The 25364-nt window shown below is 34.0% G+C and overlaps 6 protein-coding genes across 6 annotated transcripts in view; 4 read left to right on the top strand and 2 right to left on the bottom strand.

The window, feature by feature from the left end:
• The first annotated feature begins 139 nt into the window (after positions 1–139).
• On the top strand, positions 140–3589 carry LOC111447429 (mediator of RNA polymerase II transcription subunit 31-like). The gene is made up of 6 exons (XM_023086594.1): positions 140–386; positions 557–654; positions 1782–1878; positions 1958–2036; positions 2202–2480; positions 3070–3589. The coding sequence occupies exons 1-6, from the start codon at positions 337–339 to the stop codon at positions 3082–3084; spliced, it is 618 nt and encodes a 205-aa protein (XP_022942362.1). The 5' UTR covers positions 140–336; the 3' UTR covers positions 3085–3589.
• A 440-nt stretch (positions 3590–4029) lies between these two features.
• LOC111447426 (tyrosine--tRNA ligase, chloroplastic/mitochondrial) lies at positions 4030–5688 on the top strand. The gene has a single exon (XM_023086592.1). The coding sequence runs from the start codon at positions 4089–4091 to the stop codon at positions 5562–5564; it is 1476 nt and encodes a 491-aa protein (XP_022942360.1). The 5' UTR covers positions 4030–4088; the 3' UTR covers positions 5565–5688.
• A 5213-nt stretch (positions 5689–10901) lies between these two features.
• On the top strand, positions 10902–14324 carry LOC111447427 (glutamate dehydrogenase 2). The gene is made up of 9 exons (XM_023086593.1): positions 10902–11223; positions 11399–11512; positions 12235–12456; positions 12566–12640; positions 12723–12839; positions 12934–13184; positions 13259–13334; positions 13417–13503; positions 13893–14324. Exons 1-9 carry the CDS (start codon positions 11116–11118, stop codon positions 14076–14078), a joined length of 1236 nt encoding a protein of 411 aa, XP_022942361.1. The 5' UTR covers positions 10902–11115; the 3' UTR covers positions 14079–14324.
• A 2148-nt stretch (positions 14325–16472) lies between these two features.
• LOC111447601 (glycine-rich cell wall structural protein 2-like) lies at positions 16473–17123 on the top strand. Its single transcript, XM_023086849.1, has one exon. It carries the CDS (start codon positions 16529–16531, stop codon positions 17003–17005), a length of 477 nt encoding a protein of 158 aa, XP_022942617.1. The 5' UTR covers positions 16473–16528; the 3' UTR covers positions 17006–17123.
• A 268-nt stretch (positions 17124–17391) lies between these two features.
• Positions 17392–18655, bottom strand: LOC111446976 (cyclin-U4-1-like). Its single transcript, XM_023085925.1, has 2 exons — positions 18129–18655; positions 17392–17924 (listed from the first exon to the last, which is right to left on the bottom strand). The coding sequence occupies exons 1-2, from the start codon at positions 18476–18478 to the stop codon at positions 17681–17683; spliced, it is 594 nt and encodes a 197-aa protein (XP_022941693.1). The 5' UTR covers positions 18479–18655; the 3' UTR covers positions 17392–17680.
• Positions 18656–22745: 4090 nt separating this feature from the next.
• Positions 22746–25364, bottom strand: part of LOC111447878 (peptide methionine sulfoxide reductase A3-like) — a 4050-nt gene continuing 1431 nt past the window's right edge. Inside the window, exon 2 of the mRNA XM_023087245.1 lies at positions 22746–23226. Coding sequence (XP_022943013.1) covers positions 22975–23226 — 252 coding nt within the window. The 3' untranslated portion in view covers positions 22746–22974. The remainder of the gene's footprint in view (positions 23227–25364) is intronic.

Below are 25364 nucleotides of genomic sequence, written 5' to 3'. Positions count from 1 at the left end.
ACATATATGCGATTCCCATTTCTACGCCACATTATTAAATTTTCTTTCCAAACTATAAAATCAAACTTTATTGTGACCTAAAATGGTGTTTGAACATAATAATAAAATAAATAAATAAATAAATAAATATATATATATATAGATATACTTGCACCAAAGCATAGTTAGCGGGCATATTTCATTATTTTGAGTTAATTTCTCTCTGGGTTGTGAATGTAGCCATTGCCGCGAAGAACTTTGAAGGAGATCAGACCGCTAGCAAGTTCATCGATCTTTTGGGGTTCAAATTTTGACTTCTAGTCAACGAGCTTCCAAATTCGACGAGTCAGATATCCAATGGCTTCTAATTATGGATTAAACGAAGAAGCAGCTGATTCCCCATCATCGTAAGTGTGTTATTTGATCGTTCTCGTGTTCTGTCGTTTTTTCTCTTTGTTTAATACTGTTTCCATTTTGATTATAGCTTCAATTCGTTTTTTCTACTTTGTTGAGGGATTGATTTATAGGACTGCCTGTCGATTGATGAATTATTTTTTGTTTGGTAAATAACTATCAGGCCTACGAATGTGTACAAGGATCCAGATGACGGGCGGCAGCGGTTCTTGCTCGAATTGGAATTCGTTCAATGTCTCGCGAATCCAACCTACATTCACTGTACGTTCTTGCAAAATTTAGGGTTTCTGTGCGATTGAAAATATCAATTACCTGAAACTTCAACTTGGAGTGTGCGATTGTATACTAACTCTGTGGCATAGAGGGAAAAGCTATTAGATGTCCCAAAACGATGGGATTAAGAAAATGAAACAATCAAAATATCAAAAACTAATTAAGAAAAGGAAAAAAAAAAAAAAATCCACTAGATTCGTTTCGTTGTAGTTAAAGAATTACTTCAGTCTGTAACTGTGCTCGACACGAACAACAGCGAATCTGAAGACAGATTCTGGAAGAAAATGGATCAAAGAAAAAGATCACTACTAAATATCAGATTTGGCATTAAGAGCCAATGTTCCTTTTAAATTTGCATCTTTATGAGCTAGATTTTTCACTTTTAGGCCTGATTACTGCTGTAACTTACTGTTGTTCCTACAAAATCATCATATAATTTATCTAATGAGCCTACTCAACTCAGAGGTCGGTGCTCGTCTTGTTGATCTTTCTGCCTTATAAGACGTGTTAGCATTGTACAATTCCATAATGTGGTTCGACATATAATCGTTCCATTAATTTTATTCTTTTGATGATATGATATGGTCTCTTATGACGGAAGTTGTGAGATCCCACATTGGTTGGAGAGAGGAATGACCCGTTGCTTATATGGCAACCTCTCCCTAGTAGACAGGTTTTAAAACCGTAAGGTTGACGGCGATACATAACGGACCAAAGCGGACAATATCTGCTAGCGGTGGGCTTGAGTTGTTACAAATGGTATGCTAACGAGGATGCTGAGCCCCCAAGGGGTGGATTGTGAGATCCCACATTGGTTGGAGAGGGGAACGAAACATACCTTATAACGGTGTAGAAACCTCTTCCTAGTAGACGCGTTTTAAAATTGTGAGGCTGACGACGATATGTAATGGGCCAAAGTAGACAATATTTGCTAGTGGTGGGTTTGGGCTATTATGGAAGCACAATTCTGAAGTATGACACAAAATTTTAGGTAGTATCTTCATGTACACACTTGGATTTGCATCTTAATGAATAATGCATGCACACTGGCATTGAATTGTTGGAACAACTGCTTTTTATGCCGTTCTTATAGCTGATCATCTAGTTTTATGCAGATCTGGCTCAGAATCGTTACCTCGAGGACGAAGCTTTTATCGGTTACTTGAAGTACCTTCAATATTGGCAACAGCCGGAGTATATTAAGTATATAATGTGAGTCAGATCTTTCCCTCTCGTGTTAAGCTTTTCGTGAACTGATTACGCTATTGGTATTAACATCAATGTTTTCTAGGTATCCTCATTGTCTCTTTTTTCTTGAACTTCTACAAAATGCGAACTTCCGAAGTGCAATGGCTCATCCTGCCAACAAGGTTAACTTCTGCTGTTTTGTTCAACTTCCCTTTTGAGATCTGAATGTTTATTATTGCAAATGGCATGAACTTGCTCATCCTGAACTGTTTGATCTTTATGAGCTGATATTTCCAGTTCCTTTTTCTTAGTATTTTAACACAGTTGCATTGTTGGGAATTCCTCAGGAATTGGCACACAGGCAGCAATTTTACTTCTGGAAGAACTATAGGAACAATCGTTTGAAACATATTTTACCGCGATCGTTTCCCGAACCTGCTGCCCTACCACCCCCAGTTTCTGCTCCATCTCAGGCACCTGTGCCTACCACAGCCCCTGCCATGGCAGCTTCTCCTGCTGCTGCTACACCTGCCCTTTCACCGATGCAGTATGGTATTCCCCCTGGATCCGGGCTTTCAAAGAACGACATGAAGAATGCAGCAATTGATCGACGAAAGAGAAAACATGTAATCTGTTGCATTTCATTTGTTTATTTATTTGGTTTCTTTTTTAAAATTTTATCGGTGCTCTCTATTAGTATGTGAGATCTCACCTTGGTTGGAGAGGAAAACGAAGCATTCCTTATAAGGGTGTGGAAACCTCTCCCTAACATATGCGTTTTAAAACCCTGAGGCTGACGGCTATACGTAACGGGCCAAAACGGACAATATCTGCTAGCGGTGAGCTTGGACTTAAGCTGTTACAAATGGTATAAGAGCCAGACACCGAGCGGTGTGCTAGCTAGGATGCTGGGCTCCCAAGGGGAGTGGATTGTGAGATCTCACATTAGTTGGAGAGGAGAATAAAGCACTCCGTATAAAGGTGTGGAAACCTCTCCTTAACATATACGTTTTAAAATCGTGAGGTTGAAGGCTGAAGGCGATACGTAAAGGGCCAAATCGGACAATATTTGTTAACAGTGGGCTTAGGCCGTGCAGTGCATTAGAATACATGCATACATGCATTTTCCTTAGGCCGTGCAGTGCATTAGAATACATGCATACATGCATTTTCCTTTGCCCCTTCAAAACTCTCTTTTCTTTTGTGTTTTGACAGGAAAGAAGTATGTAGTTCAGCCAAAACTAGGCTGGATGCGGGAGCAGCTCGTGAGGTAATCTGCATTGATGTCAAAACTTAAGTACTTTCCATCCTGTTACTTGGGGTCGTGCAAAATATCTCCATTGAGAGCTCATAAACATGAGCTACACGAGCTCGATGTTTTTCGGTTCGAGTAATATGTTCATGGAAGAAGCTCTACATGTTATTAGTATGAAATGTTCCGAAACAATCCTTAAAAATACTGCCTACCGATATGTCGGGTTATTATATCCACCTATAATCCGTGGTAAGCAGTTCCTTCCCTAACTTTCGTTCTCTCCTTCCTTAATTGACTTCGACATGAAACGTTGTGGTTGTATGTGGTTCGAATGGTATTAGGATAGAATTAGTAACATTACGACGGTTGTAAGGATATATTAGTAATTAGCTAGAAAAGTCGTGAAGGTAGTTTGTTTTAAGTAGGGAGATTGTTTAGCGGATTCGACTCCAGTGGCATCTCAATGAGAGGTTTTAGGTACTTCGATTAAAAAAAAAAATATATATATATATATATAACTGATTTCAAATATTTGCTATCATTTAAAAAATTATATATTTTATTATCTCTGCTTAGGAAATTGTTACATTATTTACATATAAGTAAAGAATAATTTAGGAATTAAAACTTTTATTTCTTTAATGTGAAATTAGGAATTAAAATAAAAAAAAAACTAATTTAATTTCATTATTGTTTAGTTTATAAACAATTTAATTCTTACTTATGACAATATTAAGATTTAATTAATTTTGTTTACCGATAAATTAATAAAAAAAATTTGATACTTAATTTGATGATTTTTATAATAAATTTTAAATTGAGATTAAATCGTTAAAAATAAAATTATTATAAATTTAAAATGAAAAATCAATAAAATACAAATTTTAGGGATTAAAATACAACAAGGTGAGTGATGAAAATAAGGGGATATTGCATTAGCCGAAGAGCTCTGCAGCGCTCAAAGAAGTGAACTCCAACAATGGCGATGGCTGCTTCTGCTCGCAGCTCCATGACCTTCCTTCTCTCTCAGCGGACCCTCTTCTTCTCCAATTCCATCATTTCCTCTAAGCCCTCTTTGTCCTTCTCCCTCAAAAGCACTTTCAGCTGCCTCGCTTCCTCTGCAAGTTCTCTCCAATCTTCCACTCTCGAGCCCCAAACCGCTTCTCGGCGCAACGTCGTCGAAATTCTCGAAGAACGAGGCCTTCTCGAGTCCATCACCAGCGACAATCTCCGCTCTGCTTGTCTCAGCCCTCTCAAGGTCTATTGCGGCTTCGACCCCACTGCCGAGAGCTTACATTTAGGTAATCTTCTTGGTCTCATCGTCCTCTCTTGGTTTCGCCGATGCGGCCACACCACCGTCGCTCTCATCGGCGGCGCCACTGCCCGCGTCGGCGATCCCTCAGGCAAGAGCCTTGAACGGCCAGAGCTCGATCTCCAGACCTTGGAGACCAACACTCTCGGAATTACAAATATTATAACTAGAATTTTGGGGAACTCGGGCTTGGATTCCAATTTTAGCTCTGATTTTGTGATTCTTAATAATTACGATTGGTGGAAGGAGTTCAGATTTCTAGATTTCTTGAAAGAAGTAGGTCGGTTTGCTAGAGTAGGAACGATGATGGCTAAGGAGAGCGTTAAGAGGAGATTGGAATCGGATCAAGGAATGAGCTATACTGAATTTACTTACCAGCTCTTGCAGGGATATGATTTTCTGTATCTGTATCAAAACCAGGGCGTTTCTGTTCAGATTGGAGGAAGTGATCAATGGGGGAATATCACTGCAGGGACTGAGCTCATTAGGAAAATTTTGCCACAGGCTGATGGCGTTTATGGCTTGACATTCCCTCTTCTTCTGAAGAGCGATGGCACCAAATTCGGCAAGTCCGTAGACGGCGCCATTTGGCTTTCGCCATCGAAGTTATCTCCATACAAGTTTTATCAGTATTTCTTCAGTGTCCCAGATGCAGATGTGATTAGATTTCTCAGAATTCTCACGTTTTTGGATATTGAGGAGATTCGAGACTTGGAAAGTCAAATGGCTAGCCCTGGATATGTACCGAACACGGCGCAGAGGCGGCTGGCCGAAGAAGTTACTCGATTTGTTCATGGAGAAGATGGTTTGAATGAGGCCCTTGAGGCCACTGAAGCATTGAAACCAGGAGCAGAGACAAAGTTGGATTGGAAGACTATTGTGGGGATTGGTGAGGATGTTCCATGCTGCTCGTTGGAGTACGATCAAGTGTTGAATCTTTCGGTTGTCGATCTTGCAGTTATGTCTGGTTTGCTCGAAAGCAAGTCGGCTGCCCGTCGTTTGCTGAAGCAAGGGGGACTCTATTTGAATAACAGTAGAGTGGATTCTGAGAGTAAAAAAATTGAAGCTATAGACATTATTGATGGGAAAGTTCTACTTTTATCTGCAGGAAAGAAGAACAAGATGGTTGTGAGGATATCATAACCGAGCTTATTCAGAAACAGCTCATTATTTCCTAACCAACATGTCTTATATTATTAACTTTTGGATGAATTTTTTTGTTAAACTATTTCAAGTTCACCGTTAAGGCCCCGATCTTCGAATTGACGATTTTGAGTATGAGTGAACTTGTTTGCAGCTCTGGAAGTAATTCTTTCAGGTACACGCTGATATGCCAAGTAAGGAGGGACGGCTGCAGGTTTAAATTGATCGGCCTGTCCATTACTTCATCGAGCAATTATAACTTATCGGTACGTTTTATCGCTTAATTGTTGCTTTATGGTTACCTATCTGCTAACTTTTAACAAATCAGAGAAACAGTTGGTGAAAGAGAAGTAGAAAGAGATGTCTGTTAGAAAGATGAGTTATAAGAGATAGTGTTAGGTAAAGAATCAAGATCAGTAGCTTTGTTCTCGAATGTGCAGCGGTTTTGCTCCAACCAAACCGATCAAATGGCTCGTCTCTTATAAAATCGAGAACCAAAAACAGAAATATAGAGTCATCTTTCATATAGACAAGACTTAACTCTAGAGCCGCATGCTGAAATTCATATTGAAACCCTGATTTTAAAGATTATGGCTCGGGCCCTACTTGGCCCTCTTTGAGCTTGTTTTCGACACTTGTGTCACCTCGTTCTCTCAAACCTTGTTATGCCTCACCTTAGCTTGAATGTACACTTTTGGTGTGTTGGATGATGCACCGTACTCCTCGGTCGCATCATGGCACTTCTAAATCTTAACCCTCACGTGGCTGGATGGGAGTACACTATGTGAGATACGTATTTACAAAATTTTGAGTATCAAGGTTGGTAAAAGAAAGATCTTAAATCCAAACCATCCAGGGACATTTGTGACTGTCAATCACATTGGCCGAGTTCCACGATGGAGAATATGGTTAGAAATTCATAATCTGTCGACACGGATTGCTTAGTTAGCTTCTAACCAATCAAAGAAAACCGATGTTAGGATTTGGATATTTCTTCATTATGGGTTTTTCTGATAAACAATTCACTTGCTAATAACTTGTTTATCCCGTTCTGTTCGTGTATAGAGCTGTTCGTGTATAGCGACTTGATTTTATATAGCGTGATTTGCTCTGCTTTTGTAGATAGTTAATGAAACTGTTGCAATAAACTAGAAGGGATCTTAGAAAGAAACCAGGGAGGTGGAAGATTGTGTTTCAACTTTGTTCATAAGTTCATAAGATTTGGTTACAGAACAGGAAAGAAAAGGGGCATGTTGGTTTAAATTAGTGTTCATTTTTCCTTTTGAGTATGAATTAAGATTTGCTAGTTTTTTCGTTCTGAGTCAGTTTGTGCTGATAACTCTGGATGATCGAGTCGGTTTATGGCAAGCTTCAGTTAACGTGTACGATACTCGATCGAATTTTAACCATATTTAGCATCAAGGAATTCTTAAGGAATTCTTAGGACATTTTATGTCTCTTAAGATTACGAGCCATTGGGATTGATGCATAAACAATTATGATTAGAGGTGTTCAAAAGGCCTCGGATCATCCAACTTAACTCTAGTTGAGTCATCTACTTACTTGAGTTAGGATGAGTTTAAATAAATAAATAAATAAATAACATTATGGGTTGACCCGAAACAACTCGGACTTATTATTAATTTAAATATATATATATATATATTGAAATTTCTATTTAATTCTATAATTATTTATTTTTCAATAAAATATTAGATCTTTGTAATTTAAATTTTCGAAATTCAATTGCAAATTAATAGATATTTATACTTCTATTAAAAAAAATATTGTATAAATAAGTTGAATAACTCTAACTTACCAAACCCGATATTTTATGGTTGGGTTGGTTAGAAAAATTAACGTCAATGAGATTGGGTCTAAAAATGTTCAAACCCGACAAAGCCCAACCCATGAACACTTGTTACTATCTATATTTTTAATTAAAAAAAGTAATTTTTTTTAATAAAAATTTCTAATGAATTTATTTGCTAATAAATTCAATGTTTTATTTTTTGATTTTGAAAGCTAAACCAAAAGTCAAATATGTTCAACAACTATATTTAAATAAAACGTTTTAAAGACGCGGCCAATATTGTAAAAATTAATTTCAACAAAACGTAAATCAATTATTTTTAAAGAAACCTAGAATTTCAAAATAAAGACTTTTGAAAAAAAAAAAATCATGGGCTTTTAAAAACAAATTTTTTATTTAAAAAAATGTAGATATAAATTTAGAAAAATAAGAAAAAACAAATCAAAATGTGGATAAAAATCTGTAATTTAGTCAAATTGTTGACATTCAAGCCTATATTTATGGTGAAGTACAATTAATTAAATCGAGTTAATTAATCCAATATTAACGGGTAAAATTCAATTAATTTATTTTAAATTACTATTTACAATTATTAGCTCTTCTCCGCTAAACTTTCAAAAGTTTCAGTAATACTCTTAAAAAATACATTTTAATATTATGGCAAAAATCATTTTTCAAGTATAAGGTTAAAATGTATCGTTTAATTTACGTTATAATTGAGTTTTGAGATTAAAAAAATGAAAAAAAAAATATTTTGCAATAAGATGTGTCCCAATGGAAAAGAGTAATATTGTTATAACTGAAATGCAATGTCGTTCAATGAATAGGGTGTGACTGTGAATTAAAGATTATTAAAAATCATATTTAAAATGCCTCAAACACTTTCCCTAAACAATCTCTACCACCAAATGAATTCAAAATACAATTTGACATTTCAAGTAAAAATAAAATTAAAATTAAAAATTAAAAATTAAAAATAATGTGGTCATAATTTTCACGCCCTTCTTTAGTCGTTTGTTTGGTTTACTATGAATTTCATTTCCTCAAGCAACAGATGTTTATTTAATATGAAATAATTAATTTTTTTATTATAAAGTTTTGCATTCAAATCCATTTGGTTTGTACGATAATTACAATAACAATAATTATTATTATTATTCCGTAAAATTTCATGAGTTTGACTCTCCACAATGGTATGATATTGTCCACTTTGAGCATAAGCTCTCATGGCTTTGCTTTGAGCTTCCCCAAAAAGCCTCATACCAATGGAGTTAGTATTCCTCACTTATAAACCCATGATCACACCCTAAATTAGTCGATGTGGGACTTCCATCATCCAACAAAATTATTAATATTTTATAATGTTTTATTTAACTATGACAAATATTAAAATAATGAAGTATTTCAGATTTAACATAACCATACATGATTTTACCGAAACGTCGGTAGAGGAAAGCAACAATGTGATACAACACAAGGGACATACAACAGACACACGACTATAGACATGTCTTGAACAAACATGACTGTCACACCTAACAAATGTAGGAATTTGTTTGCATCCTTAATAACTCCTCTCGAACAAAATACCATTTGAGCACCCATATCGTCCAAATGCCGTAAAATATTTTTTGATGGCAACAATCACCTATTGGACCATTCGTTACGTCCCCTTGAACAAGACCGACTCCTATAAATAGAGTCATACTTGTTTTTCCGACATCGAGACAAATCTAAGAGTTTACCTGACGTTTAACTAGGTTTATATTATGATCTCATACCAATTTGACAAAAATAACGAAACCTCTCTTAGCAATTGTTTCGATAAGCACGGTCAATAATATAAAATATTTTATGAATTCTTTTGTTGAAATTACATTAATACCCTTCCATATCTCTAAAAATTAAATCGACCCGAAATGATTAAACAAATAGGGGTGGGTAGGTGCATAAATTCCAGCTTGGAATGCTAGAGTTTGAGTTTGATTCCAATGCCTATTTAAATTATTTTTTTAACTTATTATAAAAATATTATTTATTTATTTATTTAAATATTGGAAATGAAATTTGATTTTTTTGTAGCCTTTCAAAACTCAAAGAGCCACGTTATCCATTATTCAAACATTACAAAATAAAATATTAGTAATTAATAATTGCATTGAAAAATATTTTTAAAATTATAACATGCACATACATGTAATAATAATAATAAATAAATAAATAAATAATAGAGCACAAATTAATTTTTTATTTCATTTTATTTAATCGTTTTTAATTAATCTAATGAATATAATTTTATTAAAGCTATTAAAATTATTAAAATTATTAAAATTATTAAAATTACCCATCCGCCCCTTTCCAGAGAGTCGGTGCGTGGCCACGTCATATCTATGCAGCGCTCTGAAAACGGGTTTTACTTTGTTAATTCCTTTTTTGGTTTAGTGATCAGAACAGACAACGTGTTAGCCTTTATTTTATTTTATTTTTATGGATAATGACTAGGTGGTGACGTGTCAACGCCACGTGGAGCTGAGTCGTTGGCTCCCATTAACCATATTCATGGCTGCTGCATATATGGGTCGTCGTTGACAAGTTGGTCTTTTCATTTGATTTTAGATATTTAAAAATTAAAATAAATAAATCTATTTTTGCGCATTATAATTTCATTTAGATTAAAAATTAATTTAAGGAAAAAAAAAAAACTTTCAGAAGAGACATTGAAACTGGCTTGAAAAATAAATTCAGACCAAGGCATCTTTCTCTTTAGCTTATTTTAATTTATTTTTTTTTATTTTTTAAATGGTAACTTTCCATCTCCGTAACGAATAAAATTAAACTTTAGAATTAAAAGAGCGGTGGAATGAATATAAATATAGTTATTCCGTTTGAATTTTTATATTCTCATTTTTAATATAAGAATTATTTTTTTTAAATAAATATCTTTGATCCAAAATTTTTTTTTTATCATAAAATTTCGAATTTCTTCCGTTTCTATCTTAAAACTTATATAGAAATTATAATTTTTACGCTAATTTTTTTTACTATTTTTATTTGGGTAACTTAATATGGTTTTAACTTAAAAATATTATTTTCATTTGATTCGAAAAATTAAAAATACGATTTTAAGGGTTCGTAGAATTAAAAAAATACGATTTTAACTTAATCACAACTAAATTATTTCAATTTATTAATCCTATTTTAGTTTAATATTGATTTTTGAATTTTGAAGTAAAAAATTTAATTTCTCATATTCCATTTTTGTTGTAAAAAAATATTTAATTGTGAATTAAAAAATATTTTATATTTAAAAAATACATAATTTTAAATAAAATTTCAATGTATTGTGTTTAAAAATTATTTATAAAGTTCTTAAATTTAAAAAAAAAACTGAAAATCCGGAATTGGGAGTCAGAATATTTACAGGTTTTAATGGCAAGATCCAAATTACCGGGAAAAGGGGAAAAATAAAATTAATTAGGGAAAGGCCCCTAAACTATTAAGAATTCGTTTTGGGACCAATTCAGCTTCGTCTTCCTTCGGGGATTAGGACTACTGCCTACTAGGACTCGTCTCAGATCGCAGCCTATAAAATTATCTCATTTTGCTCTCTCTTTCTATCATTCCATACCTTTCTCCCTTGTTTCATCTTCGTTTTCACTCAATCGACTTGAGATTTTTCTCGTTTTCCGCGAATCTCTGTTTCAATTTTCTCTCAGAGTCGTTCCATTAGTAGTCGCGATGAATGCTCTTGCAGCAACGAACAGAAATTTCCGCCATGCTGCTCGGATTCTTGGATTGGATTCCAAGCTTGAGAAGAGCCTTTTGATTCCGTTTAGAGAGATCAAGGTTTGTATTCTATTCTGAAACTGTTTTATTTTGATTTTCTGGCTTGTTTTTGGTTGTTTCTCGGTAAAATCGCTTTTTCGTGTTTTCTGATTTGTGAATCGAAGACGATCGGTCGATCGTTCCGTTGATTTTATTGCTTGATTGATTTGGAGTTGAATGTGGCGTTGGAGAACAGGTGGAGTGCACGATTCCAAAGGACGACGGAAGCTTGGTGTCGTACGTCGGGTTCAGAGTGCAACACGACAATGCTCGTGGCCCCATGAAAGGAGGGATCAGATATCATCCTGAGGTTTTTGTTCTCTCTTTCACTATTTACTTTTTTTTTTCCTCTCTAATTGGGAGATTTTGCATATTTATCTCTTCATTTGATTAAGAAATTGATGGTTTAAGCTCAAAAGTAGAAGATAGATTTAGACATAATCCTTGTTTCCAATACCCTTAATGGAAGTCCAAAAGGCAAAAAGTGTAAATTTTAAAATATTTTTCCTATAAGTTGATTTTTTATTTTTATTTTTAGTTTTGTAAGTTTATCCTTTGTTGAAAATATACAAAATAGCCTAAATTTATACTTTTACAAATTGCAATAAGGGTACTGTTTAAAATTGATGGCCATTAATATAGTCCTCAATATATGCCTTTGGCATCAGAGCTCTGGTCAGTCAATTTGATTGCGTATATGCATTTTTTACACGATTTCTTGATATTCGTTGAATTTGATTCTTTGAGCCTTATTGAAGGTTTAAACATTTTGGCATTACTAATTCCTAAAATACATATCAAGCGATCTTAGGTTCAACTAACAAATTCAAATTGATGTAATGTACTTCTGTTCAAATCCCCTGTCCTCTAAATTGTATACTTGTCAAAAGAAATGGAAAACCGTTCTGTGTAGTTGATTTGTTTAAACATGTTAAGACAAGAGAAAAGTTCTATGACTTAAATGAGGAAATGTCTTCTTGAACTTCATTATTTGTTTTGGTTTTTATTGAGATGAATGGTTTGTCTGAAAAGGTTGATCCCGATGAAGTGAATGCTTTGGCTCAATTAATGACATGGAAGACTGCTGTTGCTGATATCCCATATGGTGGTGCAAAGGGTGGCATCGGCTGCAACCCGAGGGAGTTGAGTAACAGCGAACTCGAGCGGTTGACTCGTGTGTTTACACAAAAGATTCATGATCTCATTGGAATTCATACCGATGTTCCAGCTCCAGATATGGGCACAAATGCACAGGTTCGAACTACTGATTGCTGCTTGGTCATGTTTTTTCTGTAATGCTTGAATTCATTTAGTACTCTGAATCCCATGAGGTTAGTCTCATATTCTGAGATGATGTTTGCAGACTATGGCATGGATTTTGGATGAATACTCAAAATTTCATGGCCACTCGCCTGCTGTTGTCACTGGAAAGCCCATAGTAAGTCCTTAAGTATATTAAAATCCCATGAGTTTTCAAGCTTCAAGTGTCTCTTACTGACTTTGTGCCTTTGAAATTTAAGGACCTGGGTGGATCACTTGGCAGAGAAGCCGCAACCGGCCGTGGTGTTGTTTTTGCAACAGAGGCTTTACTTGCTGAGCATGGAAAACAGATCAAGAACATGACTTTTGCTATTCAGGTACTTGAAACATGTTAATTCTTGCCTCTTTTGTTGCACATTGCCTGCTTTTCCATATATAAGGTACTGACCATTTGCAACTAAAAAATTACAGGGATTTGGAAATGTGGGATATTGGGCATCGAAGCTCATTCATGAGAAAGGTGGAAAGGTCGTTGCAATAAGTGATATCACCGGTGCAGTAACGAATCCGAACGGTATCGATATTCAAGAGCTTCACATGCATAAAAAAAGCACTGGAAGCCTAGTGAACTTTCAAGGTGCAGATAGTATGGATCCAAACGAGCTACTCATACATGATTGCGATGTTCTTATCCCTTGTGCCTTAGGGGGAGTTCTAAACAGGTTTGTTCTGTCCTGAAATTTCAATCTTACAATGGCCAATCTATATGGTTATAAATGTTTTATGTTGTTTACAGGGAAAATGCTGGTGAAGTGAAAGCCAAGTTTATCGTTGAGGCAGCAAATCACCCCACAGATCCTGATGCAGATGAGGTAACAAGCCAATAAAGACATGTTTTTCCAAACCATAAACAACCAGCATTGGTTTCTGATCTCTTAATCTCCATTGCTGCAGATCCTATCTAAGAAGGGCGTCATAATTCTACCCGACATATACGCCAATGCCGGTGGAGTGACTGTAAGCTACTTCGAGTGGGTTCAGGTAACAAAACCAAAACAAGACATGTTTTTCCTAGTACTTCTTGGTTGGATGGTTAATGTAAGACCCCACATCGGTTGGAGAGAGAAACGAAGCATTCTTTATAAGGGTGTGGAAACCTCTTCTTAGTAGACGCATTTAAAACATTAAGGGGAATCCTAGAAGTGAAAGTCCAAAGAGGACAATATCTGTTAGTGGTGGGCTTGGACTGTTATAGTTAAACTATTCGTTATGTTATTGGAATCAATTACAATATTTGACGCTCTGCTAGATAACGATATCATGAAATGGAAGTAGTAGTTATAAGCTTAATTTTCAAAAAACTAAATGGATATCTAACGGGGAGTCCCGTCGTATAACTAACAATAACATCATTGTACTTAAATCTGCAGAACATTCAAGGGTTCATGTGGGATGAAGACAAAGTAAACAGTGAGCTACAAAAGTACATGACCAAAGCATTTCACAACATAAAGAACATGTGCAAGTCCCACGACTGCAACCTGCGAATGGGCGCTTTCACGTTGGGCGTAAACCGAGTCGCACGTGCCACGCTTCTTCGAGGTTGGGAAGCTTAATTTATAATAGAAGATAAACTTGTCTATCACCACGGAAGAAAGCAGAAGGTTGGATCTAACTTCTACTAGTATTTAGTTCTATTTGATTTTCTTCAACTTATGAAAAAGCATACACAGATTGGATTAGCATAAACTGTTGAAACTTAATTTTTTTTTTCAGCGTGGTAATTTGTAACATGTCTTAATTCTATTGTTGTTACATTATGCCTATGAATGAAAATGTAATAAATTCTGATTACTTCTTCACTTTTCTTTTAAATTAAATTATCTTGGACTATAAGAACATCATATTACATATTTAATTTAATAAATGAAATAAAATAAATAGAGAAGAATTTGTTATTGGGCCATAGTGGAGCTCAAAGTTATCCTTTGGAATGCAAATAATTTGGGCCCATTAAGAAAGGAGGGCCCAAAATGGGCCCCACTTAATGGGTTAGAAAATGGCTCAAGTGGATGAATTTAGAGGACACCCACATGGATTTGGGGCCTTAAACAACAATAATTTTCAACTAATTAGGGCACCCAAGCTTGGGCATGTGTTTTTTTGTGCCCCACATTGTCGACATTTTCAGTGCTCTATTCCTTTTCGGTTGAAATTCTGAACTATGCTCTATGTGCACCTCTTCTTCTGAAGGTTTGGAAAGAGAACAAATCACCCCTTATAAGAGTGTGGAAACCTTCTCATCACCCTTTTATATGGTTGTGGAAACTTTCTCTTAGCAAATACGTTTTAAAGCCTTGAGGGAAAGAAAGCCCATAAGGGAAAGCTAAAGAGGCGCGAGCGTTTTTAAGTCTTGAGGGAATGCTCAAGAGGAAAAGCCCAAAAAAGACAATATCAGTTAATCTGGACCGTTACAAAAACTTTAATTTTGCGAACCTTGTTATATGGTCTTAATTTTAAAATATTAATTTGAAGAGACATCAAACCCTAAAGCATGTTAAACTCATCATTACATAATCCACTAGCATTTAAATAATTCAAAAGGCGGGTTTTTTTCCATTCAAATAAAATTAAATTACAAATCTTTGAATAAGAAAAATTAATTACATATCTAAACCTTATATTACGCTTAATTATGGCCTTTTATCTTTGTAGTTAACATCAATTAACATAACCAATTCTTAATAGTAATTATCCATTCCTTTTAAAACCAATAAATTTTATTAACACTAAACAAATAGTTATATTAAAACATAGTATTATAACCTTAATTAAAATGGTAAAAATCTAGTTAAAATAATATACTTTTTAGATATTTTTGTCCACTCTAGGGGCATAAAAAGAATCATAGCCGCACATCTAATAGAATCATCACTATGAAAAAATAACAATATTTTTTAAAAACGACGTGGTGGAATACACGTGGCAAGATAATAGAGTGGCGAGATTGAATATTTAAAGAGAATCACAACCGTCCAACCAAAGAACGTGGAAGTCAAAGTCATTACCTGTATTTTCCACTCAGCAGATCACGGCACAAATTATCCTCACCCAAAAAAAAGCGGTTGTAATCAATTCCGTGACGGTCCAATTCTGTTCCGTCTTTGATCCACGTGGCTTCATTTGAATGGGCCGTTAAAGCTCAATGGTGCCCACCACCATTGAACTTGGTTAGCTTAAAATGGGGTGTTAATTTCACCGTCATCTCAATTTCGATTTAATCCTATAATTTTTATTTTAAATTTTTAGAGATTTTAATTAAAGAAGACCTTCCGGATATTTAAAAAATAAAAACATTATATATATATATATATATATAGCCAATTTGTGAATTTATTTATGTTCAAGTGGTCGAACTAATTATGGATAAAAGAATTTATTTTCTTCCCTAGTTTATAATATAGTAACCTATAAAATATTTAAATTTAATTTGTGGGCATAGGATTTAGCATTTTATTTTTATTTTTTTGTGGAATTTCCAAAAAAATAGAAATTATTCCAATTTTCTCTAATATTTATGCCCATTACTTCATTTTGTTCCCATAGAAATAGAAAAAATCTTCATTTTTTATTAAATAAAATATGATAAATATCATTAGTAAAAAATTATAAAAGTAAGTAATTCTATTTTTTTTAAATTAACTGGTGTTACGTAATTTTAAATTTTGTAAATTAGAATTAATTTTTATATATTATCCAAATTAATTAATTATTTATTTTCCTTATAAAAAAAGCGATTTGTTTTTTTTAATTAGTTGTTTTGGCATCTTTATACCTTTAATGCTAAAAACACGTTGTTTAATTATGTCTTTTTAGGGTAAAATTGTGGAGTATGGGCGTGCACTCACAAGAAGAAATAAAAATTAAATAATAATAAATAATAAATAAATAATAATAATAAATAAATAAATTGTCTCACTATAAAATGCCACTTCGACGATCACCACAACCCAACCACTACCTGTAAACCAGAATTAATAATTTCTACAAAGCTCTCAATAAAAACATGAAAAAACCATCAACATTTCATCTCATCTTTCTTCTCTCATTCATCACAGCTTCCTCCGCCGTCAGCCGCCGCGATCATAGCCGGAAACTGCTCAACTTTCCCGGCATGTCTTGGGGACCCAACGGAAATGGAGGTGGGAACCCCACTGGCGGCTATGGCTCTTCCCATGGCCCTAATTGGAACTATAATTGGGGTTGGGGGTCCAGCCCAGGGAGTGGCTGGGGTTACGGCTCAGGTTCAGGCCGACCCTCAAACGGGTTCGGAAAAGGTTATGGATATGGATTTGGATCAGGATCGGGATCAGGCTCGGGATGGGGATATGGAAGCGGAGGTGGTGGTGCCCATGGTGGTGGATATGGGTTCGGAAGTGGCTATGGCAACTCTGAAGGTGGCGGGAATGGCGGCGGATACAGCCGTTCGAGTGGTACCGAATATCATTCCACCACTAATTCGAAGGATAAAAACAAGCCCTAGTAAAAAAAATATGTCGATAGACATATAGGATAATAATAATAATATAAATTTGTAAGAGATTAGTCGTATCTATCTCTAATATCATTATAATATATAGTTTATAAGCTAGCTTAATTAAAGTTCGCCTATTTATGAGTTACCCTTATAACTATATTATAGTTTGTATTATATTGTATATGCAATTACTTAAACTAATTATACTTAATAAAAACATATTTAAATTAATTTAAATATCAATTATAATATATATATATATATATATATATATATATATATATATATATATATAATGGTAAATAAATATAATTTATTATTGTGTTCATAAATATTTTTTGTGAGATTAATTATGTTTTAGTAATTAAAAATTAAAATTTACTCAACTTTAATAATACTAACATTTAAATTTTCACAAATAGATTGAATTAAACAAAAATTACAATATTTATACTCACAAACAACCAAAATACAATTCTACGCAATAGACATAGAGGGCAAAAATGTCCAACTACAAGAGAGGCAAAAATTAGGGTGGCTTCTTGGGCCCAAAAAAAGCCCACATTTAAGCCCAATAAAGGTCCACATCCCCACCTCAAAAACTTCTAGCTAATTTAACGACTAACCGGGAGAGCCCGTGTGCCTTGCCACGATCGCATCTAATCGATCATTTCATGTGATTTAAGCTATCAATCGTTTTTTATGCGACGCTTCATCTTCGGGAAAGGAATAAAATTTTATGGGAATCGGAAGATTGGATTGCGTCGATAACACTTCTGCTCGGAGATAAGAACAGTAAGTGTGAAAAGTGTTCAGTGTCACGTTAAGTTGGAACCCTAAACCAAATAAGAAATCGATTTCAAGAAGGTTCATCTCCACCGTGCTAATTCCACCTACTTTTGCATAGTAGGCATTATTGTAACACCTGAAAATAAAAATATCAAGAAATAAAATAAAAATTTAATATTCTATCGAACACTAAGAAGAAGAAGAAGAATCGAAACCCGAGACCCGAGACCCGAGACCGAATTCAATCCGAAAATCAAGCAGACGAGGAATTGTAAGAACCCAATTGAACGAATTAAAAAAAAAAATCATAATTATAAATAATAATAAAAAAAAAGCTTACAAGTCATCCAAGAACTTGGCGGAAACAAGAACACTGGTAATGAGGAGGCGATGAACATTGAAGGAATCAATGGGCAAAGAAGGGTGGCGCTGAGCGAGCCGATCGAGATAAACATAAGCCACGACGAAGCAGCTGGGGCTGCAATTAGCGTACTTAAATATCCTCTCCAAGTAGGTTTGGATGGAAATGGTGGGCTTTGTCAAGCCATGAAAGGCTGAAACTTTAGCCGCGCTATGAAGCTCATGGCTTTGATCATTGGACTCCGACACCCTCTGCAAAAGGGAGGACAGGAAAGTGATGACTTTGGGAATTGGAACGGCCATTTGATTATGGTGATCTAAGTCTGCCATTGATGGAGCTCCAAGTTGTTGAGCTTTTGAAAAGCCTTGCAGCTGCCTCTGAGTTATCAACAGGGTGGAGAATAAGTACAGCTCAGGTATTTTTTTTTTTTTTTTTTCTTCTTCTTTCTTGGCTTTTTGTATTGAAATGTATTGGGTTTTGTTTGTGTGTGTTCATTTATGGGAAGAGGAGGTTTTTTTTTTTTTTTTTTTTTCTTCTTCTTTCTTGGCTTTTTGTATTGAAATGTATTGGGTTTTGTTTGTGTGTGTTCATTTATGGGAAGAGGAGGTTTTTTTTTTTTTTTTTTTTTCTTCTTCTTTCTTGGCTTTTTGTATTGAAATGTATTGGGTTTTGTTTGTGTGTGTTCATTTATGGGAAGAGGAGGTTTTTTTTTTTTTTTTTTTTTCTTCTTCTTTCTTGGCTTTTTGTATTGAAATGTATTGGGTTTTGTTTGTGTGTGTTCATTTATGGGAAGAGGAGGTTTTTTTTTTTTTTTTTTTTTCTTCTTCTTTCTTGGCTTTTTGTATTGAAATGTATTGGGTTTTGTTTGTGTGTGTTCATTTATGGGAAGAGGAGGTTTTTTTTTTTTTTTTTTTTTCTTCTTCTTTCTTGGCTTTTTGTATTGAAATGTATTGGGTTTTGTTTGTGTGTGTTCATTTATGGGAAGAGGAGGTTTTTTTTTTTTTTTTTTTTTCTTCTTCTTTCTTGGCTTTTTGTATTGAAATGTATTGGGTTTTGTTTGTGTGTGTTCATTTATGGGAAGAGGAGGTTTTTTTTTTTTTTTTTTCTTTCGATAGGCCTCTCGAGATGTATGGGATATTCGCTGGTGATAGGTCCCGCTCAGTATCCTCCTCTTCCTTCGTCTCTCGAGATGTATAGGATATTCGTTGGTGATAGGTTCCGTTTAGTGTCCTCCTCTTTCTCCGCCGTTCTCTGACTTGCGGGAGTAAACAATGACAACTTTCGAGTTTGAAAACTCATAAATCAAATCCGGGAACTAAGTATATATTTTGCTTAAAATTTGACAGTGGATGGATGAAAATTCAAATTCATCCTCCGACCTGTGGAGAGTAAACAATGATAGCTTCTGGGTTTGAAATTTTATGGATCAAATTCGAGAAACCGGTTATATTTTGCTCAAAATTTAACGGTGGACGTATGAAAATTCAAATTCATATGATTAGGTCGATGAAAATTAATTTAAATTTCATTTGAACGATGTCTTAAATTAATTTGGTTTTAATTCAAGAAAATAATTAAAAATAATTACAAAAGAACAGGCTGTTTTTTTGCCAAACTAAGAAGCGATGTCACATGGTTAATGCTTTATATCTAGATCAGGCTAGGAAGAAATTTGGTGGATTTTCTTTTTCCATATAATTAATTTTTTTAATTACAAAATGGTCCCATAAATATTACTATTTGTCATATGGTCCCAATCTCTCCATTTCTTTTTTATTTATTTTTATTTTTCTAACAAACAAAGGTGAATACATGGGCCAACTCTCTTGTCAACTTTAATAAGTGCAAATAGCTACATAGGGGTAAAAGGGTAATTTCAGTTCCCGTTTATTTGGTAGGTTTATAGTGACATACCTTTTAAAAGGGCTCGAGTCTCTCAATAAACACCATACACTTAAAATACCAACTTGGGAGAGAACGATAGGTCCTTTTTCCCTTTGCATTTAAGTATCTACTCATCATATAGCTAGCTATCTAGGGGTAAAAGAGTAATTTCAATTCCCATTTATTTGGTAAGTTTATAGTAACGTACCTTTCAAAAGGACTTAGGTCTCTCGATAAACACCATACACTTAAAATACCAACTTGGGAGAGAACGATAGACCTATTTTTCCTTTGCATTTAAGTATCTACTCATCATAGAGCTAACCCACGTTCTATTTAAGGTCCCAATGCCTAAATAGAAAAGTCGTTTTTTGGTGAAAAAAAATCAAATTAATAAATGACCGAACCATCAATTAGTCATAATTCAACTAGTTCAAACATATATTATCAATTAAGATTAGCTCGAAAGGTTTAAAAATTACCAAAATCTCCCTAGGGTGATTAGTATTTAATTTGATTATAATAACACAAATCTAGGTCACGTTTTAAAAGCTTTATTTGAATCGAGCACAAAACATAAACCGACTTTACTTATCATTCTTAAATTTCATTATATTTTATTTTAATATTTTAATTTTAGAAATATTTTTTCAAATAATTCCTAACCGTTCGAAAAAGTTATGATATAAGTAATTTAGATTTTTAAAAAATCTCGAGAACGGCTTTCGCTTATCGGTGTTAGTTCAATACTTTTCTTATGTACTCGTATGTGAAATATTGGATTTGAATCAGAATTCGGTACTCGACATTATTTTAAATGGACGAATTTAGCCTTGTCCCCTCAATTTATTCTTTATTCTAAATATTTGAAATTTTAGTGATTTCAAAATTACTTGAGTTGGTAAATATGGTGTCGGCTGATAAAGAGAACAGAGGGGTAAGGAAGCAACGACGTGTCGGCTGCGATACGTGTGCTTCACGTGTTCGAAAGGTGTGGGGTGGCCATGTTTCAATTTCAATAATATAATTGGTCTACATTTCTCTTCCTTTTTTAAATATTTTTTTAACATTTAAATCAAGTTAATTATTCACCGACAGTCTTGCCGAAAATCTTCAATATATATATATATTTATAATAATCGAATATTTATATACACAATTTCAATGTTTTACATTATAAATTTAATTATTATACTTTGAATATTTTTTTGTTTAATTCATTAATTAATGTTTCAATATCTAGAGTTAGATCTGTAAAATTAATTGACCGTTGACGTGACATATCAATTATATAATTTTTTATATTTATATGATGGATAAGTTGATGAACATATGATGCCAGTGTTATATTTGCTAAATGTTGTATTTGTTAATGTATATGAAACTTTTGAAATATAATATTTGAGATTTTAAAATTAATTTTTTTTATGAAAATAAATTCAAAGATTAAAATATAATGCAAATTTAACCTAGAAAAAAGGTCACCAATGAATTAGCTAATTGATTATACTCAAAATGATGGTCAATATGAACTTAAATCAACAATTAATTATCCCTATTTTCTTGAAAAAAAATTATAATAAAAAATAAGTAAATATAATTAAAATTTAAACTACCACCAATGTTAAGATTTTTATAGCATAAAATGACTATGTAAGCTAATTCAAGTATAATTGAGTGGATAAGACACTAACTAACCATTTAAAAATAATAATTTAAATCTTACGGTAACCATTTAAAAATAATAATTTAAATCTTACGAAAATTTAAATACCAAATGATTAAAATGAGACAGAGAAGTCATTTTCTTCAAATAAATAAATAAAAGACAAAAAGTTCTAAGGAAATTTAAAAAGGCAAAATAAAAAAAAAAATAATAATAATAAAAAAAAAATAAAAATAAAAGGATATGTGGACTAAAGTTTTCTTTGTAACGTATGATAGCAAATAATTGGGTTCATCCGAGTGGTGGGCATTGACACACCAAATATTTGAGAAGAGACGCTGTCCCACTTGTTTTGTCTCTGTCATACAACATTTTGCTGTCCCACTCCTTTTCAAGATTTTGACTGTTTCAAATATATAGCAAACAAAATACCTCAAAAATGGTAAGCAATCCCAAATACCAACAGCTATAACTAAGAAGAGGAGACACTACGGACCCATGCGAGGCTGGTAGCTCAGAGCTTTGGAGCACATGATTGAATCACAATGCTCGTAGTTCTAAGACAAAGAAAAACATGTAGCTCAAAGATAGAGCACACGATTATGGATTAGGATATCATCACAGATCTGAGGAAGTCAAAATAGAGCTTGTAGCTTAGAGGATTGAAACAAGTAACAGCAAACTAAGACATCAATGGTTTGAGTAAGAAATTCGGCCGACACAAAACATGAACTATAACTCAAAATATTAGAACTAATGACAATTAAATACGATATTGGAAGTTTAAATTTGTTCATAGGTAGAAAATTACGATAATGTAGACTACACATCTAATAATCCTATCTACTCATGCAAACTAAACTTTCCTTCAAACAAAGATATGTTTGAATATTCTACTACGACCATTTCTATTATTATTCATAGAACATCATCGATGACTTTCCACCATTACTTTGTACAAAAGGATTATGTTGATATCAAAAACGCTTTGTAAAGTACTTTTAAAAATAATATGATATCATTCACTTTCAACATGCATGGACCAATTCATCAAGCTTCCACAAGATTTTTAGACCATTAGATTGAGGGAAAGCATCCTTACAACTACAACTTCGTTTATTAGGAAAGCCAAACCAATTACAGATAGATACATACATCCAAGATTCTTTTTACAAGTAACGTCTGAGAGAGCTTGTCAAATCTAGTCATAGATGTATACAGAATACCATAATCTTGAAGCTGGGAAACTAATATTACCTGCCAAGACCAACTTAACTAACCGTAGCATCGAATTGGGTCATTGCAGCCTTTAGCAGCAGATTGCTTGGAGCCAAACCTCCCACCTTTCTCAAGGTATTGCTGATGGTATTCCTCCGCTCGGTAGAATTTCTTGGCAGGAAGAATCTCAGTCATGATCTTCCTGTTCAATAACTTCTGGTGGCGTTCCATTGATTCGAGAGCCGCTTTCTGTTGTTCAGGAGTGTAGAAGTATATGCCAGATCTGTATTGTGTTCCCACATCATTTCCCTGTCAACCCAAACAATATGAATACTATTACTTGGATTTAGATCAGGGAATGAATAGAAGACTCATATCATATGCATAATAATGGAAAAGTTATCTCAATGCTAAATATCGTGTATGATGCATCTTTCAGTACAAGAAATAAGATAAGTAGCTCATGCTAGAAAATGACACAAGTAAGAAACAAGAACAATATGTTTAGCTGTCTGTAGTCCTTGAAAAATAATACTTTTTTCCCCAAATTGGTCGGAGGATGATTTTCGAGTCATTTGAAATGCTGGTCGAGTGGGATCCATATCCCCTGAAATCACTGATTCAAAGCTTGAACACTCCTATTTCTTTCTAAACCAATCCTCTATAAATGAAGCTTACAAGTGAACCTACCGAAGAAATCTTCCCCTGTCAAGAATAGGAGGATGCAAAAGGACTTTTCCTATTATAAGAGAACAGTTCTCTCGAACTACCAGCACCCTAAAAGCTTTAGACTGTAAGCCAAATCTTCAAAGAGGAGGTTCCTCCAAAGAATGTGACCCAAAGACTTAAATGCATTTTTTTTTTTTTGGTTTGGCAAAGAGCAAATCACTACGAGTCTATGAGCAAGAACTAAATTGGGAAACCTCTGGATAAGGTATATGATGTTAGTCCTCCATTCGGGTTGGGTTGACGCAGAAGTCAAGTAGGAGGTGAAGTGGTTGGATTTTTCGACCTGTTCCAACCAAGGAGACAAAAATCTTGATCGAGAAAAGCTGAGCAAAAGGAACGGGGCTAGGGTAAGCTGAGCGCATGACATGCCTTAAGAAAAACTCAGCTTTCTTAAGAATTTTACATTTGACCCCTACCCCTAAAGAACAGCCGACAAACAAAAAAGAATAAAAAATGCAATTTGCATTTTTTATGGAGGGAAGTTTGTGAAGACAAGGAAACGCAACCAAAAGAAACCATGTTGGTCCATCCAATGGTCCAAGAAATGCATAGGCCACATACCAACTGATAATTTAATGAATCTGATAAAACAAGGCAAACAATGAGAACAGCTTTCTTAAGATTCACGAAAGTGCCATTTAAAACACATTGGAGCTCTAACCATTGGAATGATGTCCATACTTAAATCGATCCTATATCGAGAAGCATCAAGTTCCAAGGAGAAATGCTATAGCAATTCAGTAAAAAAAGCAACGAATTTCTCAACCCTCGCAAAGTTCCAAGGAAAAATATACAGCCACTCAGTCAAAAAGGCAACATTCTTTTCAGCTAAATTCTCAACCCTCAAATCACCTGAATCAATGCACTACCCTTAAACCTAAAACCAACACAGACATGGATAAGAAAGATAATACACAAACAGCATGCCCTCTTCTGAAATTAAGAGGTGTCTCCTTTGCCAATTTCATTTTTCTTTTTCAATAAAAAATGTTCTATTCCAACTAAAGAAGCACAATGCACGAAAAAAATATGGTAACAGAGACATAAATTACAATATCCAAAGTGAGGTGAAGTCATGTCTAGCCCTGCACAACCCAGCCTACGTTTGATAAGCTCAACATCTTAAACATATATTTCATGTTTTTATGCTATTAAAAACAGTCATCCTTTGCGTTCCTTCACATTGTTTACCAGGAAACACAACAAAAATACAGAAGTCATACATCTGTAGCGAAACATCAAAACAAACAGTCTTCCTTAACACAAGTAAAAATCTGCAATTATCAGTATGGTCATGAAAGCATCGTGCTTTGAATAACAAAGCATCATGCTTTGAATAACAAAGCATTAACGAAAACATAACATCCCTCCATAGACTTCTAACGCAGTTCATATTTGTCCACTTCGTTACTATTATATTTTTCAGAAGCAAATATATGCTTTTCCTTTCTCCTGACCCATACAAAACATGAGGCTTGACCATTTCAAATCAACAAGCAATCCGCATCAGAGAAAATGAACTCAAACGTGAAATTAGTGAGCATCCAAAATCCAATTCTATAAAATCTTGACAAAATAACCAAGGAACTCCAATAATCCCAAGAGGAACTACCCAAACAAAGGTTAACCAATAGAAATTTCAAAAGAAACACAAAGAACTCAGTCAAGAACCATAACATATCACAAGAATTGGTAAAAAAAAAAAAAAAAAAAAAAAA

This window comes from Cucurbita moschata, unplaced genomic scaffold (genome assembly GCF_002738365.1).
Source record: "Cucurbita moschata cultivar Rifu unplaced genomic scaffold, Cmos_1.0 Cmo_Scf00009, whole genome shotgun sequence".
Lineage (NCBI taxonomy): Eukaryota > Viridiplantae > Streptophyta > Magnoliopsida > Cucurbitales > Cucurbitaceae > Cucurbita > Cucurbita moschata.
This window is presented reverse-complemented; position numbering and strand designations above follow the sequence as displayed.